This window comes from Mustelus asterias, chromosome 7 (genome assembly GCF_964213995.1).
Source record: "Mustelus asterias chromosome 7, sMusAst1.hap1.1, whole genome shotgun sequence".
Lineage (NCBI taxonomy): Eukaryota > Metazoa > Chordata > Chondrichthyes > Carcharhiniformes > Triakidae > Mustelus > Mustelus asterias.
This window is the reverse complement of record NC_135807.1, coordinates 35,102,214-35,123,703: the sequence shown is the minus strand read 5'-3', so window position 1 is coordinate 35,123,703 and position 21,490 is coordinate 35,102,214. Positions and strand designations below refer to the sequence as shown.

At 46.4% G+C, this 21,490-nt stretch overlaps 1 protein-coding gene across 2 annotated transcripts in view; it reads right to left on the bottom strand.

The window, feature by feature from the left end:
* The window catches only part of slc22a13b (solute carrier family 22 member 13b), a 58,765-nt gene that overhangs the window by 11,503 nt on the left and 25,772 nt on the right, over positions 1-21,490 (bottom strand). For both annotated transcript variants that reach the window (XM_078215852.1, XM_078215853.1), the window contains exons 4-5: positions 11,900-12,068; positions 6,413-6,533 (exon numbers count right to left, since the gene is read on the bottom strand). In XM_078215852.1, the coding sequence (XP_078071978.1) occupies positions 6,413-6,533; positions 11,900-12,068 (290 nt within the window). The remainder of the gene's footprint in view (positions 1-6,412; positions 6,534-11,899; positions 12,069-21,490) is intronic.

The following is a 21,490-nucleotide window of genomic DNA, read 5'->3' as shown; positions in this document are numbered from 1 at the left end:
AATAACCTTTGATGTGGGACTTCATCCAATGCCTTCTGGAAGTCTAAGTACAGTACATCTATCGGTTTCCCCTTTATCCACAGCACATGTTATTTCTTCAAAGAACTCCAATAAATTTCCTTTCACAAAACCATGTTGACTCTGCCTGAATGCCTTGAATTTTTTCCAAGTATCCTGCTATCACATCTTTAGTAATAGCTTCTAACGTTTGCCCAATGACAAATGTAAGGCTAACTGGCCTGTAGTTTCCTGCTTTCTGTCACCTTCCCTTTTTAAATAAAGGAGTTACATTTGCTATCTGCCAATTTAATGGAACCTTCCCTGAATCAAGAGAATTTTGGAAAATTAAAACAAATGCATCAACTATCTTATTAGCCACTTGCTTCAAGACATTAGGGTGAAATCCCTCTGGACCCACAGACCCTGTGGGTCTGGGTGATCTCATAGAGGTCTATAAAATAATGAGGGGCATAGATCAGCTAGTCAATATCTTTTCCCAAAGCTAGGGGAGTCTAAAACTAGAGGGCATAGGTTTAAGGTGAGAGGGGAGAGATACAAAAGGGTCCAGAGGGGCAATTTTTTCACACAGAAGGTGGTGAGTGTCTGGAACAAGCTGCCAGAGGTAGTAGGAGAGGCGGGTACAATTTTGTCTTTTAAAAAGCGTTTAGACAGTTACATGGGTAAGATGGGTAGAGAGGGATATGGGCCAAACGCAATTGGAACTAGCTTAGAGATTTTTAAAAAGGGGTGGCATGGACAAGTTGGGCCGAAGGGCCTGTTTTCATGCTGTAAACCTCTATGACTCTATGACCCGTCAGTCCACAGACCCAACAATTTGCTCAATGCCATTTCCCTGGTGATTGTAAGTTTCTTCAGTTCCTCCCTCCCTTCCATTTCCTGATTTTCCCTTCCTTATCAATCCTTTTGTCATTCTTTAATGTTCTTTATATTCTTCCCAATCTTCTGACCTGCCATTCGACTTTGTACAAATATATGCTTTTTCTTCAAGTTTAATAATATCTTTAACAGATGTTGGGTCTTACCTTTGGAATTGCTAATCTGTATGAATGTACATGCATGTGCTCTGCCATTCTATTGCCTTCAGTAATCAATAAACTCACTCTATCTTTAATTCTAGAAAATCTCATTAAATTGTCTCCTTTTAAAACATATCTTTTCCCCCAGACTTAATAGTTATCTGCGAAAAGGAATCCTTTTTAGATTAAATCTTGTTGTGATGCCAGAGGGGGTTGAATTAAGACATAGAACATAGAACATAGAACATTACAGCGCAGAACAGGCCCTTCGGCCCACGATGTTGCACCGACCAGTTAAAAAAAAAAACTGTGACCCTCCAACCTAAACCAATTTCTTTTCGTCCATGAACCTATCTACGGATCTCTTAAACGCCCCCAAACTAGGCGCATTTACTACTGATGCTGGCAGGGCATTCCAATCCCTCACCACCCTCTGGGTAAAGAACCTACCCCTGACATCGGTTCTATAACTACCCCCCCTCAATTTAAAGCCATGCCCCCTCGTGCTGGATTTCTCCATCAGAGGAAAAAGGCTATCACTATCCACCCTATCTAAACCTCTAATCATCTTATATGTTTCAATAAGATCCCCTCTTAGCCGCCGCCTTTCCAGCGAAAACAATCCCAAATCCCTCAGCCTCTCCTCATAGGATCTCCCCTCCATACCAGGCAACATCCTGGTAAACCTCCTCTGCACCCTCTCCAAAGCCTCCACATCCTTCCTGTAATGTGGGGACCAGAACTGCACACAGTACTCCAAGTGCGGCCGCACCAGAGTTGTGTACAGTTGCAACATAACGCTACGACTCCTAAATTCAATCCCCCTACCAATAAACGCCAAGACACCATATGCCTTCTTAACAACCTTATCTACTTGATTCCCAACTTTCAGGGATCTATGCACACATACACCTAGATCCCTCTGCTCCTCCACACTATTCAAAGTCCTCCCGTTAGCCCTATACTCAACACATCTGTTATTCCTACCAAAGTGAATTACCTCACACTTCTCCGCATTAAACTCCATCCGCCACCTCTCGGCCCAACTTTGCAACCTGTCTAAGTCTTCCTGCAAACTACGACACCCTTCCTCACTGTCTACCACACCACCGACTTTGGTGTCATCAGCAAATTTGCTAATCCACCCAACTATACCCTCATCCAGATCATTAATAAATATTACAAACAGCAGTGGCCCCAAAACAGATCCCTGAGGTACACCACTTGTAACCGCACTCCATGATGAATATTTACTATCAACCACCACCCTCTGTTTCCTATCCGCTAGCCAATTCCTGATCCAATTTCCTAGATCACCCCCAATCCCATACATCTGCATTTTCTGCAGAAGCCTACCATGGTGAACCTTATCAAACGCCTTACTAAAATCCATATATACCACGTCCACTGCCTTGCCCCCATCCACCTCCTTGGTCACTTTCTCAAAAAACTCAATAAGGTTAGTAAGGCACGACCTACCTGCCACAAAACCATGCTGACTATCACCTATCAATTCATTACTATCCAAATAACTATAAATCCTATCCCTTATAATTTTTTCCAACATCTTGCCGACAACAGAAGTGAGACTCACCGGTCTATAATTCCCGGGGAAGTCTCTGTTCCCCTTCTTAAACAATGGGACAACATTCGCTAACCTCCAATCTTCTGGTACTATACCAGAGGCCAACGACGACCTGAAGATCAGAGCCAGAGGCTCTGCAATCACTACTCTTGCCTCCCAGAGAATCCTTGGATAAATCCCATCCGGACCAGGGGATTTATCTATTTTCAGACCCTCCAGAATATCCTGCACATCCTCCTTATCAACTGTAATACTGTCTATTCTACTCCCTTGCAACCCAGTGTCCTCCTCAGCTATATTCATGTCCCCTTGCGTGAACACCGAAGAGAAATATTGGTTCAATGCTTCACCAATCTCCTCCGGTTCCACACATAACTTCCCTCTGCCATCTATAACTGGCCCTAAACTTGCCCTAACCAACCTTCTGTTCTTGACATACCTATAGAACGCCTTAGGATTCTCTTTAACCCTATCCGCCAAAGTCTTCTCATGTCCCCTTTTAGCCCTTCTAAGCTCGCTCTTCAACTCCCTCTTAGCCAATCTAAAGCTTTCTAGTGCACTACCCGAGTGCTCACGTCTCATCCGAACATAAGCCTCCTTTTTCTTTTTAACCAACAAAGAAACTTTTTTGGTGCACCACGGTTCCCTAGCCCTACCAATTCCTCCTTGCCTGACAGGGACATACCTATCACAGACTCGCAGTAGCTGCTCCTTGAAAAAACTCCACATGTCGGACGTTCCCAGTCCCTGTAATCTCCTAGTCCAACCTATGTTTCCTAATTCTCTCCTAATAGCCTCATAATTACCCTTCCCCCAGCTAAAACCACTGGCCCGAGGTTCATGCCTATCCCTTTCCATCACTAAGGTGAACGTAACCGAATTGTGGTCACTATCACCAAAATGCACACCAACTTCCAAGTCTAGCACCTGGTCTGGCTCATTTCCCAGCACCAGATCCAATATAGCCTCACCTCTAGTTGGCCTGTCTACATACTGAGTCAAAAAACCTTCCTGCACGCTTTGAACAAAAACTGACCCCTCTAACGAGCTAGAGCTATAACAATTCCAGTCAATATTAGTCAAGTTAAAATCCCCCATAACAATTGCCCTATTACTTTCACTCCTAAGCAGGATTGACTCCGCAATCCTTTCCTCAACCTCTCTAGAACTTTTAGGAGGTCTATAAAAGACTCCCAACAGGGTGACCTCTCCTCTCCTATTTCTAATCTCCGCCCATACTACCTCAACAGATAAGTCCTCATCAAACCTCCTCTCTGACACTGTGATACAATCTCTGACCAATAATGCTACCCCTCCCCCTCTTCTACCTCCTTCCCTACTTCGACTAAAACATTTGAACCCCGGGACCTGCAGCATCCATTCCTGCCCCTGCTCTATCCATGTCTCTGAAATAGCCACAACATCGAAGTCCCAGGTACTGATCCACGCTGCAAGTTCACCCACTTTATTGCGAATACTCCTGGCATTGAAGTATACACATTTCAAACCCTGCTCCACCCCACCTCTGCAATGCCGTGCATTGCAGTCCCCATCCATGCATCCCTCACTTTCAGCCCCACTACTCAGGATCCCTCCCCCCCCCCGAATCAGTTTAAACCTCCCTGCATGGCCTTAGCAAATTTACCCCCCAGGATATTGGTCCCCTTCTGATTAAGGTGTAGACCATCCTTCTCATAGAGGTCACACCTTCCCCAGTACGAGCCCCAATTGCTTAAGTACCTGAACCCCTCCCTCCTGCACCATCCCCTCAGCCATGAATTCAAACCTTCCCTCTCCCTATTCCTCTCTAAACTATCCCGTGGTACAGGCAAGAGTCCAGAGATAACCACTCTGTCAGTCTTGGCCTTTAGTTTCCACCCCAACTCCATAAATCCCTGCCTAATATCCCCTTCCCCTATCCTCCCTATGTCGTGTGTCCCCACATGTACAATAACTTGTGGTTTATCTCCCTCCCCCCTAAGAGTCCTGAATACCCTGTCAGACACATCCCGGACCCCAGCCCCTGGTAGGCAACACACCAACCCTGAGTCCCTACCTTTAGTTCCGACCCTCCTATCTGTCCCCTTAATTGTGGAGTCCCCAATCACAAGGCCCAGTCTTTTACAGCCCCTAACCACCTGAGCTTTCTCACTCGGCTCACCCCCAGAGATCTGCTCTCTATGCTCAGTTGATTCCTCCTCAACTGTAGCCTCCAGCACCGAAAACCTATTATGGAGGGGAACCGCCCCAGGGGATTGTCTTCCCGATTGCTTCTTACCCCTCCTCCTGGCATTGACCCAAGCCTCATTTCTAGGAGTTACTATTTCTCTATAACTCCTATCAACTTCCACCTCCGCCTCCCGAATTATGCGGAGTGGGATTTTCCAGCCCGCCCCGTGCCGTATTTTCCAGCAGCAGGACTAATGTCTGTAGGGTTTTACAAGCCCTCCACCACTGGGGAACGTGCTGCGAAGAGTGGAGTCACCATCGGCAGGACTGGAAGATCCTGCTGGCAGGAAGGGCTGGAAAATTTCAGCCAGGGAGCCAGTTCATCCCTCCTCAACCGAGTTTGTAACAATTTGGGGTATCCCAGCCAAACAGTGACAAATTGAGGGGCCTCACCCAGATCAACAACTTTTGGGAACCTCACCTGGGTGGGTCATAACAAAGCTTCTGACTCAGACACAAGGGGGCTGACCTTTGCCATTGGGGGTCAAATTCAGCTGCCAGGGGCAAAAGCAGGAACCAACTTCGTTCTGGTAGGTGATAGGACCCTGCAGCAGCATGACGTGGCACCGACCAACTTAGCTTGCTGCTGGTGATGCTGCCCAAATCAGCTCGGTCACCAGCCCCCTAGACTGAATCACAGGGCAGCTTAGCACCGCCACTGCTAGTGGTGACCACTGCTGAGGCCACAACAACAGCAGGTAAATTTTGGGGAGGATGCTGGGGTCAGGCAGGTAAGCAATCGGTGAAGCGGGGTGGTGGTTAGAGGTTGTGGAGTCATGGGGCATTGGCTTTGTGTACAGGGATGCCCATGGTAGGCCCCTCAGAGGGTAATGAAGTAGTCACAAAGGCGGAGCTCCCCAGGAACTCACTGGGCAGCCATCAAAGTCTGCCTGGACGTCTCCCCAAGTGTCGGCAAATGCTTCTGGCGGCTAGAAGTGGTCCTTAACTGTGCCACTAATTGGCTCAATTGGCCACCCAGTGGCCACCCCAAAGGTTCTTTCTTATAGCAATATGGCATTGGCAGTGGGAAGACATTGGGCTTCCTTCCTGACTTTCCTGCTACATTGTCAGCCCTCCCATCTCCAAGCCTGTCTCCAATGGGCTGAGAATATCCTGTCCAAGAACATTTGAGCCACTGAGCCAAGGCAGGTTGTGAATCTGAGAGTGCCATGCCAGGGTCTCATCTCAAAAACGAATGTTATATTCTAGCCAAGTACTGAATGAGTGCGGTGCCACATTGTCAGAGGTGTTGTCCTTTGGATGAGGCAATACATGCGGTGTTGTCTACTGAGGTGGCTGTTTCCTTCACGCTATTTGAAGAATAACAGTGAGTTCACCTGATAACTTAAACTTCAGATTTTTTGCTCATTCATCCCATAGCTGTTGTGCATGCTGATACATCAGACACATGGCTTCAAAGTAAAGTGAACCCATCTGAGAGGCAATAAAGTCTTGTGTCAAGTTATCAATGTGGTCAATCTTTTCTTCCCAATAAGCTCAACTGAGCATAATTATTACTATTTAAACTATTCCTTGAAGTATTAAAACTACGATGAAATACCTGGTCAAGCAGTGTTTCGGGTACCACCCTTTTGTTTATGAGTGCTGCATTAATAAGATACTTCTTAGCCTCTTCGTATCGACCTTTCGTTACAAGCCATCTTGCAGACTCAGGGAGGATCCTACGGAAAACATAATAAAAAAGAGTTGGATGGCCCAATGTCCTAGATGTTGGTGTGGCCGAGATGGGATGGGAGTATAGGGGTGAGCAGAAGCAGTGGGTTTTTCCAGGCGCCAGGCTGCTTTAGGCTAGGAAACCTGCCATGGATGGAGCAGAGAATAGCTGCTGTAAGTCTGCAACATTAGAGTCTCAAACTCGGTTATCAAGATTTCTGTCGGGATGGACTGAATCCTTTGGAGAGAGACGGGAGAGTTAAACATACAGACAGAGTTAAACATGGCTACTGATAGCCATCAATGAGTAACATTACTCATACTAATAGTGCTTTAGAGACAATGGCGAGAACCATGGTGCTGTCCCACCATATGCTTACTTTAGATAATTGCAGTCATATTTTGGCCAATTATTGACATTATCTGCCAAAATTGTGCAAGTGACCCTCCCGAGAAACACCTTGGGAGGCTTTACTGGATTAAACGCACTACATAAATGCAAGTAGTCCTTGCTGTTAAACACAATGACATTGGAGAGTCTCTGTTGGACTCTACGATCCTTTCCATTCAAAGATTCAGTTCATCGATTCTGAAAATAACACTAAAGGGGCTGATTGTAACTCCCAGTTGAGATGGCTGGAGACTGCTGCTGCCATCAGGAAGACAGTTGGCAATGAGTTAAGTCCAGGAGGGAAGAGGGGGTGTTGTGAGGGTGCTGTGGCTCAGTCAGATGTGAGCCCAGCGTAGAAGATGACCAGATTTCACTTGGATTTCCCTTGGAGAGCTGGGAGAAGCTCCACCTGATCCCACTAAGGAATTTCTTTCAACTTACTTTGAAGGACCCACATGCTTCATAACACCTTTACCTCGCACGGTGGCTACCCCACTCAGGAGCAGATTAAAATGCTATTAGGGTCCTGTGAACACCATTGCATATCCTAATAAGAATCCTTCAGGGAAAACCAACTACACTGAAGTGGAAAAGTATCAGGAATGGATTGGGAAATGGAGGAGATCTAGCAGCATCTATGGAGAGACCAAATAAGTTAACCTTTCAGATAGCGACTCTTCATCTTATCTTTCAGCATCTGCTTTTTTTTACTAAGATATTGGACATTTTGGGATGGAATTACAACACTCGTCTACACTTTACAGCATCGCGAGTAATGAACACTACTAAATTGAAATAAGTGCAAGGAAACTGTCTGGAAGGAATGTTTGGAGCCTTGGACAGTGAGAAGGGAGGAGGTGAAAAGGCAAGGTTGCACCGTGGCACAATGGTTAGCACAGCTGCCTCACAGCGCCAGGGACCTGGGTTCGATTCCCGGCGAGGGTCACTGTCTGTGCAGAGTCAGCACATTCTCCCTGTGACTGCGTGGGTTTCCTCCGGGTGCTCCGGTTTCCTCCCACAGTCTGAAAGACGTGCTGGTTAGGTGCATTGGCCACGCTAAATTCTCCCTCAGTGTACCCAAACAGGTGCTGGAGTGTGGCGATTAGGAGATTTTCACAGTAACTTCATTGCTGTGTTAATGTAAGCCTACTTGTGACACTAACAAGTAAACGTAACCTTGTGTGAGGGTGCCCTGGGAAGGGGAAGGGGTGTTGGAAGTTATTGAAGAGTGGATCAGGGTGTTGCAAAGGCAATAACTCCTTTGGAAGGCTAAGGGGGGATAGGGAAGGGGAAGGTGTATTTGGTGGTGGGATCACACTTCACGTGCTGGAAGTAGGTAGAGGATGACCTATTGAATGTGGAGTCTGGTAGGGTGGAAGGTGAGGACAAGGGGAATCCTATCACGGTTCTGCGTGGGAGGGGAAATGTTAAGAGTTGAAGTGCATGAAATCAGATGTCCAGAGTTGACGGCCTGTTAGCCAGAGTGGCGGGTAATCCTCAGTAACAGGAAAAGGAACAAATATCAGAAATGCTGGTATAGAAGGGGATGGCATGGTAACACAGTGGTTAGCACTACTGCCTCGCAGTTCCAGGGACACGGGTTCAATTCTGGCCTCGGGTGCTTGTGGCCACGGTAAATTGTCCCTTAGTGTGCCTGTGTGCATGAGTGTGTGCCCTGCGATGGACTGACGTCCCATCCTGGGTCTATTCTGCCTAATGCCCAGTATCTGTTAGGATAGGCTCTGATTCCCCGTGACCCTGGATTGGAATAAGCGGTTAGCGAAAGTGAAGTGCTTCATCATCAGATCAGAACAGATCCAATGGAGATGGACAAACTGGGGGAATGGATTTGAGTCCTTACTGGAATCAGGCAGGGCATGAGCAAATGTAATCAAGGTTTTGAGAGCTAGTGGACTAATAGTGGAGATTGGTTAAAAGCCTATCCCCATACACGGATACAGGTAAGTTGAGGAAGGGATAAGCCAAGCAATGGCAAGGGAGGGATGGAAATTGGAAGCAAAGCTGATTAAATTTTCCAATTCAGGATGAGTGCAAGAAATAACTCGGGCGGCACGGTAGCACAGTGGTTAGCACTGCTGCTTCACAGCTCCAGGGTCCCGGGTTCGATTCCCGGCTCGGGTCACTGTCTGTGTGGAGTTTGCACATTCTCCTCGTGTCTGCGTGGGTTTCCTCCGGGTGCTCCGGTTTCCTCCCACAGTCCAAAGATGTGCGGGTTAGGTTGATTGGCCAGGTTAAAAATTAGAGTCCTGGGATGTGTAGGTTAGAGGGATTAGTGGGTAAATATGTGGGGGTAGGGCCTGGGTGGGATTGTGGTCGGTGCAGACTCGATGGGCCGAATGGCCTCCTTCTGCACTGTAGGGTTTCTATGAAATGACACTGATGCATCAGCAAATAATTCAACTCATAAAATAAAATAAGGGACACTTTGACCGTGGGACTGGGAGGGGGTTGCTTGTGACCATCAGAGTTGGGAGGGCAAGGTGTTTAAAGCAACCAAAACTTACACCTTATCTTGTGGAGTCACGGCATTATTAACTTTCTGTTAGCAGATTCATGGTCTTGTAGCCCTGCCAGTCTCTAACAAGTTGTCCTAGAAATATGAGACAAAATTGGGAAGATGGTGGTGTAGTGGTAATGTGGACTAGGTAATGTGGACTAAGTGGACTAGAAATCCAGAGGCCCCGGCTAATGCTCTGGAGACTGGGGTTCAAATTCCATCACAGGAGATGGTGGAATTGAATTCAGTTAATACATTTGGAATATAAATCCAATCTCAATAATGGTGACCATGACACTATCATTGATTGTCATAAAACCTCATCTGGTTCGCTAATGTCCTTCAGGGAAGGAAATCTGCCTTTCTTACACGGTTTGGCCCACATGTGACGCCAGACCACAGCAATGTGATAAACTCTGAACTGCCCTCTGAAATGGCCTAGCAAGCCGCACAGTTCAAAGGAAATTAGGGATGAGTAACAAATGCTGGTCTTACCAACAACACCCACATCCCATCAAAGAATAAAGAAGGGACATGGGAATGAACAGTCAAAATAAGGGACAATCTCATGACATATTGGACAGTTGGTCACTCTGTCATCAATGTACCAGAAAAAGAGGTAGGGACCTGACTACGGACTGGCTTGGACTTATATAGGTTCCCAACCTTTTTATTTGGAGGAAATGTGTGGAATTAAAGAAGTCCTTTTCCCATTTACGATTTGGCGAGATCCGAATCTTGTTTTATTACTATTGCCTTTTGCTCTGCACCATCATCTTTCTATCACAGAATCTCTCTTGGCATCCACCCCATCACAGATCTTCCCTTTTGATCCTTCTTGCCTCCCCACTTTCCTTGCTTCTGTACTTGCTTAGAACCTATCACAGCTCTGCCTTTTTCCAGTTTGGATGAAAGGTCATCGATATGAAACATTAACTCTGTTTTTCTCTCCACAGATGCTGCCAGACCGCAAAGTAGCAAATCGATTAAAAATGCCAGTGAAGCACTGGGATATGCTTGTAAAGGAATTCAAAACTAGTGAAGCTGTGCTCAGTTTGTATAGTATCCTGGTTAGGCTGCAGTCATCATACTGTGCACAGTTCTGGTCTCCACTATAAAAAGTACATGGAATAAATATTAAAAGCATTTACAAGGATGGTAGACCTGATGTGAGAAAAACGTTTTTCTCAACATGTGATTCGAGTCTGGAATGCACTGCCTGGAAATGTGTTGGTAGCAGGTTCAATTGAGGCATTCAAGAGGGCATTAGATGCTTACTTGAATAGGAACAGTGTGCAGTGATGCAGGGAAAAGGTAGGGGAATGGCGCTAAGCTATGATGCTCACTTGGAGAGCTGGTGCATCATAATGGGGGCAATCTTGAGCCCACGCTCATCATCTGTGGGAATGGTGGTGGGGGCTCAGGGTTCAGTGAAACTCTGTAAGTCGCAGATCTCACTGGCGAGATTGCGACTTTCGCCACTGCTCGCTGGTAACTAATCAGGTTCACACTCAGTGGGCATGAACCTGGTTCAAATACATTTTAATAGATTTAAAAGATAATTGACCCTCCCTCACAGTATATTGACCTCCTTATGTTTATTCAAACCGCACTGACATTTACAACAGGTTCACCCAGGCGTAACTATGTTGTGGAGTCCCATCCGCCCCACCACCACCACCCAGGGGCATAAAGGCATAGCCCCTGGGGGAGAGGGACATCACCAGCCCTGGCAATGCCTCCTGGCACAAGTTGACACTGCCAGGTTGGCATCAAAATGCTTTGATCACAGGTGAAGTGCGGGGGTGCCCCTGAGATCTCCACGGTAGGCAGGGGTGGGATGGTTTATTCATGTACTGATCGGGGCCCTTTAAACATGGCGCTCCGATCTCAGTGCAGCCAGGCTTTGCTGACGTGTCGAGCAAAGTGAAACACCTTGACAGTGTGAAACATGCCCAGCTGTTTTTTTGTGGCAGAATGTGGTAAGATCTGGAGAGAAAACTGGCGTGTTTCTCTCGGAACCAGCACACTGCCATTTTTTGGTGCAATTTCGCCCATCGAGACAAATAGCCTCCTTCAGAACTGAGAGATTATAGCAAACAGCAGAGATTGAACAGGTTGGGATTTTTTCTTTATAACAGAGAAGGCTTGGAGGTGAGTTGATGTTTGAAAAAGTTATGGATGAGTTGGACTGGGTAAATGCAGAGACATTGGACGGGATTTTACAGTCTCATTCGGACGAGACCGGAAATATCCGCCCAAGGTCAATGAAGATTTCCTCTCTCACCCGTTCCGTTTCTGTGGCGGGCGAGGTGGTAGAGTTCCGACCATTGTTCCAAGTTATGGGAAAATCCAAAACTAAGGGCCATAAATACAAGATATCTACTAACAAGTTGAATAGAGAAGTAAGAAATAGACACCGAGTATAGAATGGAAGTTTGCAAAACTTATGTAGAATACTTTACCATATATAAAACAAGAAGATAACCATCGGACACGAGATGGTCAATTGCAGCATCCTCCAGCCACGTATCTCATAAGCCAGCCCAGCCAGAACTATCTGGCCAATTGAAAAGGCAGTGTGGGAGAGGACAGTTACAAGAGCTCGCTGCGATACACCAGACCATTCTGTACCTGCAAATAGACAAAACTGGCATGTAAGGTTTTTTAAACAGGGACCATTTTCATAAACTTAATTCTCCATACATCTTATAGTTTGCAATGTGAATCATGCAAGGAACACACGGCCCACAGGTAGAAACAAAATGCTGGGGTGTTCCCCATACAAACAAGAAGCTTTAACCTATTGAATCATTGGCCTTAACCATCTGCCCAAAAACCTTTACTAAATATGTGATACATTGAAGACTGGGATTCCCATATATATAGAAAAAGGAGTAGTCAATTCTGCACTTCAAGCTTGGGTTCTGCCATTCAATTAGATTATTAATGATCAGTATACCTCAACTCTACTAGCCCACCTTTACTCCATAGCTTGTGATATATTTGCTGAACAAAAGTTGGTGGGTCAGAATATTACGTTGATCAGGTGGGTGCAAGCTCGACCCAGAAGTCTCGACATCATCGCGCAATATTTTGGTAGGCAGGCGTGGCGAGTGTTTGAAATGCACCCACTGACAGTCAAGGAGGAAATTTAAGTCATTAAGGGACCAATTAAATGCAGCTTTACATGGCTGGTCTACTTTTACCATTGGCGTGTCAGCTTTTACATTTTAGCTTCAACCTCAATCCAGGGCAGATGGTGTGTCCAGGAAGAAATAAAGTTTAAAAACATATCAGGGGACTGAGGTTTGTGTTTGAGTGTGTCTTTTCCATCCCAGTGCCTCACAGTGCCCCGGAATCTGGATTCAATTCCCGGCTTGGGTCACAGTCTGTGCGGAGTCTCCCCGTGTCCGCGTGGGTTTCCTCCAGGTGCTCCAGTTTCCTCCCACAGTCCAAAAGATGTGCTCATTAGGTGCAATCACCATGCTAAATTTTTTCAAAGTTTTAAAGTTTATTTATTAGTCACAATTAAGGCTTACATTAACACTGCAATGAAGTTACTGTGAAATTCCCCAAGTCGCCACATTTGGCCCCTGTTCGGGTCAATGCACCTAACCAGCATGTCTTTCAGAATGTGGGAGGAAATCGGAGCACCCGGAGGAAATCCACGCAGACCCGGGGAGAACGTGCAAACTCCACACAGACAGTGACCCAAACTGGGAATCGGACCCGGGTCCCTGGCGCTGCTCCCTCAGTGTAACTGAACAGATGCCAGAGTGGCGGCTAGGGGATTTTCACAGTAACTTCACTGCAGTGTTAATGTAAGCCTACTTGTAACACTAATAAATAAACATAAATTTAAACATTTGTGTTTTATGGGTCAGCAACTGCCTGAGACAGTAACACAGAGGCTGTCCCCCTGAGGAAGCACATTGGTAATGCCAGCCCGCAGGCTCCCTTTCTCCATGCCCACCCTCCCTGGCAGAAGGCAGCCTTTCACAGAGTGTGTTTCATGCTGGCTGCCTTATTGGGAACACATTCCACGTCACTTCCCGAACCACCCAGTGCACGGTCCTGACGGGCAAAAAATTCAGGTGTTGGTCTCAGCCTTGGAAATTTTTATTGAACCAACATCTCTTCAGAGAGAGACCCAGATATCTACTGCCCTTTGTGTAAAAAATGTTTCCTGATTTCACTCCTAAATGGCCAACTTTAAGTTCAACTTCAGATGCAGATTCGTAATTCTGATCTGCTCTTCCTAATCTCCAGTTGAATCTGTTCCCTCAACTCTTCCCTCAGCTCTTTTGATGCCAGCTCCAATCTTCCGGATGAGGAACTCTCTTGTGTCCCTTATTAGAAGTTGATCATTCGCCTCTATACTGAACAACTTTACTAGCTTATCTCAGCCACTGTTTCTGCTGGCAGCTGTGCTTTGAAAGTGCTAGATTCTTGGAAATTGTAACTCTTTTTAACTTTCGTAGAATTGTCATGAAATTTCTTGGAAGATTTCTGGTTTCAGTGTGTGTTGGGAGGTGAGATGTATGTGCCGGGCAGTAGTTTACCAGCCACAGTTCTGACCTGATTCCACCGCTGATCTGATGGTGGGGTGCTGGGACAGATCAGTAGACAGGGATTCAGGTCGTTATTGTCAGATATTTTTCCAACCATTTTTTCCAACCCAAACAGGGTAAGGTCTCAGCGGCCGAGGGATGGGGGTGGGGGGACTGGCAGCTGTATTTTGTGAAGCTGTCTGCAGGTTGTCTCTTCAATAAACCACACCAACAAGTATTCGCAGAGGCTGGGGCCAACGTCAAGAGTTGTGAATGGAATGGAGCCTGTAAGGTGTGGGTGGTATTTGGCAAGAGGAGGGTAGAGTGGTGGTCCTGTGGTGTGCCATGCAGAGCTTGTTGGAAATATACCATGGGACTGGGCACCAGAGGAGGAATGCCATGTTGCAACTTACAGAATGCTGTTGGTGATTGCCTTAAAGGTTTTTAAAAGTTTATTTATTAGTGTCACAAGTAGGCTTACATTAACACTGCAATGAAGTTACTGCGAAAATCCCCTGGTCACCACACTCCGGCACCTGTTCGGGTACACTGAGGGAGAATTTAGCATGGCCAATGCACCTAACCAGCACGTCTTTCGGACTGTGGGAGGAAACTGGAGCACCCGGAGGAAACCCACACAGATACGGGGAGAATGTGTAGACTGTGCAAAGACAGTGACCTGAGACAGGAATCGAACCCGGGTCCCTGGTGCTGTGAGGCAGCAGTGCTAACCACTGTGCCACCGTGCCTCCTGACATGGGTTTGGAAATGGCCAAGCATTGTCAAAGAAGTTTATTCTGAGCAAAGCATAAGGTTGGAAAGTCCATTAAAGTCAAGTTAGCCAACCTAAAAATCGATGGGCTCCCTGCCTAACAGCAGAGGAAAACCTTATTGTCTGGTCTTTGTGGACCACTTTACACAATGGGTGGAGGCCATCCCACAGCGGGACTGCTCAGTCCTGATTGTAGCAAGAACTCTAATGGAAGAAGCAAGAAAGAAATGCCCCTTCAGATAGATTCAGATGAAGGGCTCCAATTCACAGGAAAATAATGAAGCAAGTGTGTCAATAATTTGGAAATAAGGCAGAGGTTTCATATTCCATACCACCCCCAGAGTTCAAGCATGGTAGAATAAATGAATCAAACATTAGGTTGGTGGAATTAGCTCAAATGATAGAGTGCTCGCTTTGCATGTGAGAGGTAGTGACATTGATGCCCACATCCTCTACCTTGATTGGGTGGCATGGTGGCTCTGGTTAGCACTGCTGCCTCACAGCGCCAGGGATCCGGGTTTGATTCCAGCCTCGGGTAACTGTGTGGAATTTGCACGTTCTCCCCGTATCTGTGTGGGTTTCCTCTGGGTGCTCTGATTTCCTTCCACATTCCAAAGATATGCGGGTTTGGTTGACTGGCCAATGCTAAATTGCTCATTGGTGTCAGAGGGATTAACAGGGTAAATACGTGGGGTTACGGGGATAGGGCCTGGGTGGGATTGTTGTCGGTGCAGGCTTGATGGGCTGAATGGCCTCCTTCTGCACTGTAGGGATTCTGTGATTAAAAACAGACACAGCAAAGACTATAGAACAGACAGGAAGAGGATGGTTGGATGTCCTCCGTCTAATACTAATGCAACTGAGAGCAACTCTGATCTGGACGACTGGAGTAATACAGTTTGAGATAATGACAAGAAGGCTCCTGGAGGAATCTGTAGCAGGAAGTGAGAGATAGAGTTAGAAGGCACATTGTAGCGTTATGTGAACAGTTAAAAGAACTGAAGTTTTTTAAAAATCTCTCATCTATGAGATGTGCGCATCGCTGGCTCGGCCAGCATTTATTGCCCGTCCCTAATTGCTCTTGGGAAGGTGATGGTGAGCTGCCTTCTTCAATGGCTGCAGGTGAGAAAGCAGCAGGAAATAGGGGGCCGGGGAAAGAGTGAGGTGACCGAGAGTAAGATAGGCAAGAAGGTTATTTTTTTTTAATTCATAAGACATGGGCTTCGCTGGCTGGCCAGCATTTATTGCCCATCCTTAGTTGCCCTTGATTGGTACAACTGAGTGGCTTGCCAGGCCACTTTGAGGGAAGTTGATAGTCAATCACATTGTTGCGGCTCTGGAGTCACATGTAGGCCAGACCAGGTAAGGACAGCAGATTTCTGTCCCTAAAGGACATTAGTGAACCAGATGGGTTTTTACGACAATTGACAATGGTTTCACGGTAGATTCTTAATTCCAGATTTTTTTATAGAACATAGAACATTACAGCGCAGTACAGGCCCTTCGGCCCTCGTTGAATTTAAATTTCATCATCTGCCATGGCGGGATTCGAACCCGGGTCCCCACAACATGAGCTGAGTTTCTGGATTAATAGCCATAATAATACTAGGCCATCGCTTCCCCGGTCACCGGAAGTGAAGAAGTCCCCTGACAAAGCCAGGTATGCCAGGGGCCATATGAAGTGATAACAACAGCTAACACTGGCATGCGTCTAGACATGGCAAGGAAAGGCTAGTGGATGCATTAGCCACAAGTGAAACCTTGTATCTCACTTGTCTGCTTCTGTCAGGAGGAAAGCAACCAGCAGCTCGCTTCATTATTTTGTTTCAGACAAATCTTCAGAGCAATGGAAATCTGGAGGACAGCAGCAGCAATAACCACACTCTTCACAATAACAGCAGCATGGGGGGTGTCCACTGTGAATATCAGTGAAACCACCTGACTGCATCCAGGACAATATGTTCAACTACCTAAAGGAGTGGTGACGGATAAAGAAACCGAGCATTTGGATTCCTGAGTCACTACTGACAGTCATTGTATTATTCAGGTTGTGCCATCAGAAAAGACCGGTATGGCCCAGATTCGGCACCATGTTCTGCCTATCAAATCCATGGTCGGCTTGCAAAAGCACAGTGGCATCTCGGCTGTTTGAGCCCAAGGGGTGCATCTGTGCCTCTTGCCGGCAGCACATCATCGAATCGAATTTAACCTACGCCATCAGTATGGGGAATGTGACTGATGTGCAAAATGTTCACAGCCTGGGTCCCGGGCTGGGTGTGTACGACTTAGCATGTAAAGAAGCTTGGAATAGTGGGATTAATATCTTAATGGTTAAAACAACAGTGAACATCACCGCAGGATGGGCTAATCTTGCCCCGTTTGTTTGGGTACCAGCATTAGAGGGACAATATTGTCACAAACAATGTATAGATGTTGTTAATCAGCTGGGTTGTAATGATACCAGATGCTTTAACTTGTCAACTTACAGGTATCAGAAACCTACTCAGTGCCCGGCTGCCATGTTACCTCCAGCAGGTGAGATAATTAGAATTGGGAAACCCAAAGTGATATTACATAATGTTGCCATGGTTAGCTTAGAGGTGGCCGACAATTTTACTCACCTCATCCTGACCTTATCAGGTGATTGTGGTGGCCATGTTGAGTCCACCAATTGGGCAAAGAGAAAGTTACAGCGCTTGATCCAGGATTATTGGACTCGCATAGCCCCTTGGATCCAGCCTGCCCAGGAAATCAGGGAGAAGCAGAGAATCCCGGGAAACATGGGGGCTCTGCAAATCTCTGGAATAAATGATTATGCCTTGTGGGCAGACAAAGAGACACCTGGAGGGCTGCTACTCACAACCCGGGGAACTGAACATGCACTTACAGCAATCAAGCTCCAGGGGGAACACATATTGGAAGGTTTAAATGTATTATCCCAGACCATTCTTAACATAACTGACTCAATCTAAGGGAAGGGCATGTGGCATGTTGGCTCAAGTAGAAAAAGTTAGGTCAGATATTGAGGATGGTACAGCGCCTCAGCATATATCAGGCTGTGAAAGGACTTGGTCTTGTTACTTTACATGAGGAAAGACAGGAACTGGTCGTTACATGACTTGTAATGGGGGGAGATGAATACACAACTAAGTTTCTGATGATTATGTCCGAGAATAAGTCAATGGAACTTATTCAGGGGGATGTAGATTTGAATCGCTGGGAGTGGAAAAGGATGGGTTGGTGTATCAGGTAGGATCATGTAGGATATATAGCTGCAGCTTCCAATGGTACCCTTCTGATGACAATGCGAGATTGTTGTACTGAGTCACCGCAGTACATTGGCTGCTCCTGTAACACCCTGAAACCCATCATTAACAATTCAGTCATAATGGTATCAGTCCATACCCTTGAAGGGGGCTTTATGGCAGTCCAAACTTCATGATGTGGAATAAATGATGATGGCCCACCAATAAATGATTAAACCTGTTGGACTTTAACCTGGTGTTGTTAGACTTCTTACAGTCCAAACTTCCCCAGTGGGGCTTTTTGACAGACCAGGCAAGCTTCTTGCATGGGGCACTGGAGTGCAACAACAGCCACACTTTTTGCCTACAGCTCACTGACTCCTTTACTGTGGGAGACTTCTATCTTGCAGGCAGGACCCTCACTGGGTATGTATGGTGGGATGGTGCACAAAACATCGCTGACATCCTGGGCAGGCTGGCCCGGGTTGTGATGGAAAAGGCCTTAGCCACTGCCAAGAGATTCATGGAGCAAAGTGGTCCAGCAATCATGAGGGGAAGGGTGCACATAAACCTAACGGGAAAGGCTTGGAAACTGGAGGACTTGGCTAACAATCGAGCCAAGATGGCAACAATGCCGTATAACTGGTGGGAATTAGGGAGGATGGCAGCAGATGTTACATCAATTGTGATCCTTTTGGTCAGTCTCTGCATTGGCTGCTACCATGGTAATGTTGCCCAATAAAGAATACGCCAGGATAGCCACTGTAACAGAAGCCCCCACCCCCCACACACTGTAACTGAGCCCCCCCACACACACTAACTGAAGCCCCCCACTTTACCCCTCACCGTACCCACCCTATCTCCTCACTTACCTTTTCTCTGTATCCTTTCAAAGAAGCTTTGGAATATTTAAACTCTATGTAGCAGAATATGGAAAAGGTGAGTGGTTTCTGCCTTGATTCTCTCTGTTGCTCAGTCTGAGCTTTGCTGCACTGAGTCAGTTCTGGGATTAGAACATAGAACATAGAACAGCACAGAACAGGCCCTTCGGCCCACGATGTTGTGCCGAGCTATATCTGAAACCAAGATCAAGCTATCCCACTCCCTATCATCCTGGTGTGCTCCATGTGCCTATCCAATAACCGCTTAAATGTTCCTAAAGTGTCTGTCTCCACTATCACTGCAGGCAGTCCATTCCACACCCCAACCACTCTCTGCGTAAAGAACCTACCTCTGATATCCTTCCTGTATTTCCCACCACGAACCCTATAGTTATGCCCCCTTGTAATAGCTCCATCCACCCGAGGAAATAGTCTTTGAACGTTCACTCGATCTATCCCCTTCATCATTTTATAAACCTCTATTAAGTCTCCCCTCAGCCTCCTCCGCTCCAGAGAGAACAGCCCTAGCTCCCTCAACCTTTCCTCATAAGACCTACCCTCCAAACCAGGCAGCATCCTGGTAAATCTCCTCTGCACTCTTTCCAGCGCTTCCACATCCTTCTTATAGTGAGGTGACCAGAACTGCACACAATATTCCAAATGTGGTCTCACCAAGGTCCTGTACAGTTGCAGCATAACCCCACGGCTCTTAAACTCCAACCCCCTGTTAATAAAAGCTAACACACTATAGGCCTTCTTCACAGCTCTATCCACTTGAGTGGCAACCTTTAGAGATGTGTGGATATGGATCCCAAGATCTCTCTGTTCCTCCACAGTCTTCAGAACCCTACCTTTGACCCTGTAATCCACATTTAAATTAGTCCTACCAAAATGGAGGAATCCTCCTTCAGGAAAATTGGAGGAGGGGAAGTGGATTGATTTTGTCTAATCGGGGTTGGATATAGGGTTTCTGATACTGATTGGATGATCTGGGCCATAGAGTTGGGGTCAATTGATTTTGTATTTTGGAGTGAGCTTGGACAATGCAAAGTGTGAAATGATAAAAAGGAACACCGTTCAGGGGTATTCACTCTTGGAGAGCCCCACCAATTATAATTCAATTCACAACTTTCTGTAAACTTGATACTTTTATGTTGAAATTGCATAGCCTGTCTGACTCCTTGGCAGTCATCTTAACAATTCAAAGAACAAAGAAAATTACAGAACAGGAACAGACCCTTCGGCACTCCAAGCCTGCACCGACCATGCTGCCCGACTTAACTAAAACCCCCTACCCTTCCGGGGACTCTATCCCTCTATTCCCATCCTATTCATGTATTTGTCCAGGCGCCGCTTAAAACTCACTATCGTATCCGCTTCCACTACCTCCCCCGGCAACGAGTTCCAGGCACCCAACACCCTCTGTGTAAAAAATCTGCCTCGTACATTTAAACCTTGCCCCTCGCACCTTAAACCTATGCCCCCTAGTAATTGACTCTTCCACCCTGGGAAAAAGCTTCTGACTATCCACTCTGTCCATGCCTCTCATAATCTTGTAGACTTCTATCAGGTCTCCCCTCAACCTCCGTCGTTCCAGTGAGAACAAACCAAGTTTTTCCAACATCTCCTGATAGCTGATGCCCTCCATACCAGGCAACATCCTGGTAAATCTTTTCTGTACCCTCTCCAAAGCCTCCACATCCTTCTGGTAGTGTGGCGACCAGAATTGAACACAATATTCCAAGTGCTAAGGTTCTATAAAGCTGCAACATGATTTGCCAATTTTTAAACTCAATGCCCCAGCCGATGAAGGCAAGCATGCCGTATGCCTTCTTGACTATCTTCTCCGCCTGCATTGCCACTTTCAGTGACCTGTGTACCTGTACACCCAGATCCGTCTGCCTATCAATACTCTTAAGGGTTCTGCCATTTACTGTATATTTCCTATTTGTATTAGACCTTCCAAAATGCGTTACCTCACATTTGTCGGATTAAACTTCATCTGCCACCTCTCCGCCCAAGTCTCCAACTGATCTATATCCTGCTGTATCCTCTGATGGTCCTCATCGCTATCTGCAAATCCACCAACCTTTGTGTCATTCACAAACTTACTAATCAATCCAGTTACATTTTCCTCCAAATCATTTATATATATTACAAACAGCAAAGGTCCCAACACTGATCCCTGAGGAACGCCACTTGTCACAGCCCTTCATTCAGAAATGCAGCCTTCCACGGCGACCCTCTGTCTTCTTTGACCGAGACAGTTTTGTATCCACCGTTCCAGCTCACCTCTGATCCCATGCGACTTCACCTTTTGGACCAGTCTGCCATGAGGGACCTTGTCAAAGGCCTTACTGAAGTCCATGTAGACAACATCCACTGCCCTACCTTCATCAATCATCTTTGTCACTTCCTCGAAAAACTTGATCCTCGAAAGAGGATGTGTTGGAAATTTTGAATAGCATCAAGATAGATAAGTCGCCGGGACCGGATGGGATGTACCCCAGGTTTCTGTGGGAGGCGAGGGAAGAGATTGCAGAGCCTCTGGCGATGATCTTTGCATCATCAATGGAGATGGGAGAGGTTCCGGAGGATTGGAGGA